General features: G+C 35.6%; 1 protein-coding gene and 1 pseudogene across 2 annotated transcripts; both read left to right on the top strand.

The window, feature by feature from the left end:
- The first annotated feature begins 1,700 nt into the window (after positions 1-1,700).
- On the top strand, positions 1,701-5,050 carry LOC143612582 (receptor-like protein kinase HERK 1 pseudogene; annotated as a pseudogene). The gene is made up of 2 exons (XR_013149968.1): positions 1,701-2,994; positions 3,099-5,050. The product of XR_013149968.1 is annotated as a receptor-like protein kinase HERK 1 pseudogene (transcript).
- Positions 2,861-3,487, top strand: LOC143612581 (cysteine-rich receptor-like protein kinase 40). Its single transcript, XM_077086533.1, has one exon. The coding sequence runs from the start codon at positions 2,861-2,863 to the stop codon at positions 3,485-3,487; it is 627 nt and encodes a 208-aa protein (XP_076942648.1).
- Positions 5,051-7,881: the final 2,831 nt, after the last annotated feature.

Raw genomic sequence — 7,881 nt, 5'->3', positions numbered from 1 at the left:
TTTAGCGTTTGACATACATAACAATATAACATGAAAAATCATATATATGATTTTGAAATGATTTAATGTGATGTACACTTATGTTTATTGTTTACACCGAAACCCCTACTAACAAAATGTCATGCCCTTCGTCAACATTCTTGTTTCTCACGACCGTCGACGACTTTCTTCTTTTCCTTCTTCTAACCATCGCCCGTGGTGGTGTTGCCGTCACAGCCAATAGTCTTTATTGCTCGTGATTTTCTCGGTTTTAGAATAAGGTTCTTGCTTTATGATCACAGCTTTCTTGCCGGTTTTCTTGTATACATGTTCCACCAACTGTGCCACTGGAAAAGTGCCTTTGACCGCTACTTGTGAATTGCCCGGATCCGGGAGTGCACTTTCCACCCCTAAAATCATGCCAAAAAAATATCAAAATTAGAACATTCATTAAACGCCTGTTTGATAGTGTGAAATTAGATGGTCAAAATGATCATTAAAAACAATGTGGATCAGATGTCAAACGGTGAGTGTATAGCTGACCAGACCTCTTGTGAAATTGTTAATACATATACTTTGTTCAATAAATACTTTGTGAAAAATAAGTTAAATAAAGTTAGTAGATTACCCTTCACCATCAAAATGCATTTTCTCATCTTCCGAGCACAATCATGACAATGCATGTATACTCTCAGTACCACTGTAATCACCGCCATGGGCTACCGTTCGTCGGAAAAGAGCAAATAATTCACAAATTAGTTTGATGATCAATCGAGACTGTTGTATACAATGCAGTCATAAGAACTATGTTACTTCATAATTAATCAATTACAGTTTATATAAAATAAAAATATATCTACTCTAATAAATAAAAAAGTATGTCGGCCGTGACACCTTTCTAGCACACACAAAAAAATAGTAATAAATAAATCTACAAAGTTTTAGTATCAACTAATTATTAATATTAATCAATATGAATATAGTAATACTAATTAGTGTACTTATACAAAACTTTAATCGCATTATCACTCAAAATAATATTTTTTTATAATTCCTATGTCACTGTTACCAAGTATCTAGCCTTATTCTTTTTTTTCAAATCGGGAACTTTAAAAAAATAAAATTGATTAAAATATAAAAATAAGATTCCAGCCCACTAACTACCAATCTTATATTATTTTCACAATCTTGCAAATGAAAATATATGATATGGGAGGGAAAAAAGATTGGTAAACGAAATTCTTGAAAGTGAAATAAAAGAACAAAAAAGGATTAAACTAAGAGGTGTCTTTTAAACGAGTCGGAGATACACGATGTAGATCAATCATACATTTGCTTAGATTATTAATTTCTGGATTTTTTTAATGCACTTCATCAAGAAGATATTGTTGACACTCAACAAGACAACATCGATTTAATGCAAAAGTAATCTATCCTGCTAACTTTAAAAAACTTAAATATTTAATTTTGATATTGTAATTCTGTTCTCTAGTTCTTAACCAACCAATTTTTAAAAGAATCAAACATCACTATTATCAATGCATATGTTTTATTTTGAAACGGATAATCCAATGCAATTCACCATCCAATAAATTTCCTTAATTTCAGTAGACAAATTCTTCGATTGATATAAGTGAAGGCTTCTACCATCATCAGCTCCATCTAATATTAATATTGCTTTTTTTTCCCTTTTATAGACTTTCATCATAGCTAAATCAAACATGCCTTCCATTGAAGAAATGAAACACTTGCAGATTCCTCTTGAAGACATATCATTGGCAACTAATGGATTTGCCAACCAGAATCTCATTGCAAAAGGTGGATTCGGGAAGGTCTATAAAGGGGTGTCCGAAAAACATGGTGACATTGCTGTAAAGCGGTTGGATCATGGGCATGGGCAAGGAGAATACGAATTTAAGACGGAGATTTCTTTGCTTCCAAAATATAAACATAAAAATATTGTCTCTCTTCTCGGATTCTGTGATGAAAACGACGAGAAGATACTTGTATATAAGCATGAGAGTAATGGGAGCTTGGACACGCATTTAAACAGTAAAGATCTAACATGGATCCATCTACTTCAAATTTGCCTAGATGTTGCTCATGGGTTAAAGCATATTCATGATAACGATGAGTCTCAACATAGAATTTTTCACCACGATGTGAAAAGCTCAAACGTCCTTTTGGATGCGAACTGGAGAGCTAAAATTTCTGATTTTGGGTTGTCAAGAGCACACCCGGCGGATATGGAGACTAGCTTTCTTATCTCCAATCCTTGTGGAACACCTGGATATATTGATCCAGACTACTATATGATTAATGGTTATCTCACAGAAAAATCTGACGTCTACTCTTTTGGGGTGGTATTGTGGGAAGTTTTGTGTGGAAGGCATGCACTTGTTAGATCGTACAAGGATGAGAGCCGGTGTTTAACTGTTTTGGCCCAAAAACATTACAAAAAGGGAACATTAGATAGTATCATTCCTTCCTATTTACAAACGCAGATAAAGCCATCTTCCTTACTCGCATTTTCAGACATTGCTTATCAATGTTTGAAGAACGGAGAAGAACGTCCAACAATGAAGCTGGTTGTGGAACAACTACAAAAAGCTCTTGATCATCAACTAGTAAGTTGTTGCTTTTTTTCAAACAAATTAATTTTTCACCTAAAATTCTCCTAACCTTGCACTTGTAAATTGTTTTTTCTTTGTTTGATCCGTCAGCAATTCATTTGTTTTAGGTTTTAATAGTAGTCGGTAAATCATTGGTGATCACCGTTGAATTGCTGAAGGATCAAACAACCAAAAAATATTTTTTTTAACTGATTATTGCTCTTTTTTTTCTTTTCTAGAATCCCAACACGTCTCTTTCCATTGAAGAAATGAAGCACTTGCAAATTCCTCTCCAAGACATAGTATTGGCCACTAACGAATTTACCGAACAGAATCTCATTGATGATTCTGGGAAGATATATAGAGGCAAATCTAAAAAGCACGGCCACATCGTCATACATCGGTTGGGTCTTCCGATAGACTTGAGAGAATTTGAGCTAGAGATTGCTTTGCTTTCAGAACGTAAACATGAAAACATTTTCTCTCTTCTTGGGTATTGTTCTGAAGGTGGGGAGAAGATACTTGTTTATAAGGATGAAAGCAAGGGGACTCTCGACGAATATTTGGACAGTGAAGACCTTAGCTGGGACCAACGACTTCGTATTTGCCAAGATGTTGGCCGTGGGTTAAGTTACCTTAACGATGATGTTGATAGAATTATCCACCGAGATTTCAAGAGCTCAAACATCTTTTTAGATGTCGACCGGAAACCTAAAGTTTTAAGTTTCCGCCCAAAATTATATCGTTATGCCTCTTTCATCACTAAGCCTTTTGCCCCACCTTACCTTACTAAGGGCGATCTCACACAAAAATCTGCCGTCTACTCTTTTGGGGTCGTATTGTGGGAAGTTCTGTGTGGGAAGCGTCTAATTACGTCAGACAAGGATGATCCTTAAAGTCTACTGAAATTGATCCGAGAACACTACAAAAACCAAACATTAGATAGGATCATTCCTTCCTATTTACTCAACCAGATGAACCAAGATTCGTTAATTACTTTTTCAAACATTGCCTATCAATGTTTGAATAATGAAGAAGAACGTCCGTCCTTGAGGGAGGTAGATGAGCAGTTACAAAAGGCTCTTGATCAACAACTCCTAGGTGGTTGCAATTCGCACCTGGTTTACATATTTTATCGAGTTTTAGCGTTAAAACTTTATTAATCACCTTTTCTTTCAATTATTATTGCTTACTGGAAAACAATTAATTTTGTTGTAGTTTTAAGGGTGATGAAGTTTATATTGATGCAGGATCTTAGCACAAAATTGGATTTTAAACTTAACCCAACATCCTCATTACCTAAAGATGGGTAACAAATTGATCACCGCCTTAATGCTATACAAGTCGTATGCCTAAAATCATACAACAGAAGCTGATTGACCATGTTTCAACATCTGGAACGACAAGTTATGTATTATATGCAGCTTCTTACCCTTTGGAGATAGATCTCTTAATATAATCACAAAATATTAAGAGTGAATGTGTTCTTGTGTCAAAATGGTATACATTTATTAATAGATTTCGAATTACAAACACTTTTAAGACCAGGTAAAACTGATGTGGCAACGGGACGTTACAAACCCGTAAAATTGAAGTAGGTCCAAGGAGGAAACAAGCCCATGCTAGCCATCGGTTGCAAAATAAAACAAAGAAAGGTATTAAAAACACACCCTCTATTTGATAATCCAAACATGGCATAAGTTTATTTTAAACATTTATTAACCATAATGTTTCGCATAAAGCAGCACATACGGCTATGTACTCAGCTTCTACAGAGGATCTTGAGATGGTTACCCCACTTGTTGCTTTTTCAAGAGATTAGATTGTTGCCTAGAAGAGTAAAAAAACCAGTATAAGACGACATGGATTAAAACACTTCCCCCAATCAGAATCTGCATATGCTCCGTGCTTGTATGTTAAACGGCGTAGGAGTCCCTTATGTGGTGTGCTCTTTTTAGATACTTAAATAGCCTTAGAGCAGTCTGTAGATGTGTTTGTAGTATATGCATAAACTTGAGTCATGCTTCTTTTAAGTTTGACCAAGTTATTATTTTTTTCAAGTTCAAACATAGATGTGTCAGAAAGGTATAATTATATATATATACTAGAAACTATATTCTCCTCCTCTCACTAAATTTAGTATTCATCAAAAGATCAAATTTTAACCACAAATTTCATCCTCTTAGCAAATTTACTATCAATCAAAGTATCAAATTTGGACTACAAAAGAGTGACTGACTGAAGTGCTTGAGATGTTCAATAGAAGGCATAAGGGCAGGTAATTTTGTTTGAAATTAAGATTGAAAACGACTGACTGAAGAGCATTAGATCGAGCTGCTTTAATTTATAATAGGATAATTTATAGGAAGCAAGAAGTATTTTTTAAGGAATTAAAACGCGTTTTGGTGTCTTTTGTTATCGGTAGATAATAAAAAATCAATAATGAGAGAGATGGAATGCAAACAAATGTCGTAAATCCCATGATTGTGCACTTCCAAGAAAGTGCCTGGAAGGTGGCAATAACGGGTGGAGTATACGGGTAGTTAACAAATGTCGATGTCGGTAGTCATTTCATTATACTTCTGTTTTTAATCATTTTAAGGTTCAATTTGGTTTTAGCTCAACTATGATGGGAGGAAGTGAAAACTTTGCCAAGAGACTTTGAATTCGATTTCAATTGGGTTTTATTGTAGTGAGTCTTTAAACGGTGGGTTTTCTCTGAAATAGAATATTGTGGGTTTGGGCTACTCTACGCTATCTACAACCACGGGCGTATAAGGTGCCTTTTTGCCATTTGGCTACTATACCGGGCATATTCATTGATCGTGTAAAAAGAAATTTTTCTAAGCTTTGAAAGAAGTAAAGTTTTCTACAAACTCTTTTTTAATGCAAAAAAAGAAGAAATTCACCTGAAATGCGTCGGAGGAGATGAATTTATGAGAAAATGATTTTGGGTTGAAAACTATAGGCGCAGACAGATTTTGTTGTAACTTTCACGTTACTTTTACACGTGTCAAACTGTGAGTGGTTAACCAAATCTCACGTCACGAAAACCAATGTCACGCTGCAGATAGGTTTCCGTGGACTATTTTGAGAATTTAAAAAGTTTTGAACTATTTAGAATTTCTCTTTCACGATGATGACTATTTTTGGGAACTACCCCAATTTAAAAATCTGCTGGCCTAACCCAAAAAAAAAAACAGTCGTTATTCCATGAAAAAAAAATAACCAAATAATTCATACTTTTAAGTAATAATATTGTATTTGACACTTCACCAGAAGAACGTTCCATCAAATATCCTCATTGTCACGCGGTTTTTACCGCGTATGAGCTCAACACCTATCCTTTTGGATAAATAATATATATTATATAGACGTATTTGAGTTGTGATTATTTCTCTGTGATTTCTTTTGGTTGGTTGCCTTCGAATTTTCATTGTATATATACATGTAGATGATGTAGTGGATCGTATATCATTCTCTAGCTTCGACTTCAATCTTCACCATCTATCAATCCGCGCGGCCGTCTCTCACCGGATAACAAACATACTTACAGGAGGTTTGAACAAACTACTCTATTTCTCTATCAATCATTTATATATAGACACCACATATTGTTATTAGTGGTTGTTTTATTTGTATTATTCTCCTTCCATGCTTAGCTTGTTCTAGTTAGTTAGGTTTATCTTGTATATTTATGCGGTGTTGTGATTGAATGTGAGAATATTCGAATATTTAGTTCTTTACATGGTATCAGAGCCTGAGGGCGCCCTGTTATTGTCGCTGACACGATAGCCTATGCCCATCAAGCACTCTTGCCAGACCGATCCTTATAAATATTCAGATAATACTCTCCATTTGATTTACACGGTGACCGACATCCAGCAAAAGGTTTGTGTTCTTGACGGGATAAATGTCTCATATTCATCGAGGATCTAACTCTTTTGATTGCACACCGATGGCTATAATGGTTTGTTTGGTATAGTTAATGAATTAGAAAGTGGACAGGGGAATAAAATGTTTTACCATTGTTTTGTTTTGTTTTGTTTTATAACCTATTGGAATATAATGAATCATTATTACTTTTTAATATTTGATATACAAAAAAAGACACAATAATGAAAGACAAATGACAAAAATACCCCTACATCAAAATAAAGAAATTTTTACCAAAATAAACAAATGGTGAAGGTGGTGGCGGCGACTGTGGTGACAGTGGTGGTGACGGTGGCGACAGTTATGGTGGTGACGGTAGCGGTGGCGATTGTGGCGGTCAAGTAATGGTGGCAACAGCAGCGGTGGTGGTGGTGGTGGTCAAATGGTGGCAGCGGTGTTGGTCAGGTGATGGTGGTGGTAGCAGCGGTGTTGCCAAGTGGTGGTGTCGAAAAAGTACGGTAAATTATGAATGAAATGAAAACAAAAGATGAGTGCAATGAAATGAGATTGCTTATGTAATCGCGTATTACATTCCGTTGACCAAGTGAACACCCTTATTTTAATTCTCTTACAATGATCCATTCCATATCACATGTCGTTCCTACATAGCAAATGTTTCCTAAGTTTATCCATCAAATTGATGGAACCATCCCACCGGAAAGGGCGACACAAGTTTGACTCATGACATGACATATTGATACATGTATTTTCTGGGTTTTTTTTTTGGAATAATCAGCTGTTTAGTACTTCAATTTTTCTACTAATTGTATAATTGATGCTGATGCAACCAAGGATTATTGCGTATATCTTTGATATATATGAATGAAACAAGTTGCCCAATAATCTATGCAAAATTAAGGAGTTCAACTCTTCTACCACAGACCAATAACACAAAAAAATGTTAAGATCAAAAACATCATCAGCTCCATCTATGCAAAATTAAGGAGTTCAACGCTTGTGTTGACCTCACAGGGGTATCTCCCTTAGCTGGTTTAAGGGATAATGGGTTTATAGCTGGGCAAGCAATGAAAAGGGCTGAAACGAAGAATGTGAAGAAACATGCTAAAGCCTGCGAAGAGAACCAACATGTTTTTGTCCCTCCGGCTTTTGATACATTTGGCTCCTTGGCACCGGAAGCTATCCGTTTCCTAACCAGGGTCCAACAGGTTGTGCATAGTAATGTGTCGACTCCAAAGGGGCAGGGGTATGTCTTTAGCAGGTTAGGGTTTGCAATTCAGAAAGGGGTGGCGGCGCAGCTTGTTGCCCGCCTACCTGCTATATTGATGTAATATCTATGTTTATATTGACAATGGAAACTTGTTTAAGAATTAAAAAAAAAAAATTGAATATTGTC

The sequence above is a fragment of the Bidens hawaiensis genome, unplaced genomic scaffold, assembly GCF_021521415.1.
Source record: "Bidens hawaiensis isolate Kalapana, Puna unplaced genomic scaffold, B.hawaiensis_p1.1 tig00035038_1, whole genome shotgun sequence".
In the NCBI taxonomy this organism is placed as follows: domain Eukaryota; kingdom Viridiplantae; phylum Streptophyta; class Magnoliopsida; order Asterales; family Asteraceae; genus Bidens; species Bidens hawaiensis.
This window is presented reverse-complemented; position numbering and strand designations above follow the sequence as displayed.

Bases quoted from the DNA above. Each gene is read 5' to 3' on its own strand.
- LOC143612581 (XM_077086533.1), top strand. From the start codon at position 2,861: ATGAAGCACTTGCAAATTCCTCTCCAAGACATAGTATTGGCCACTAAC.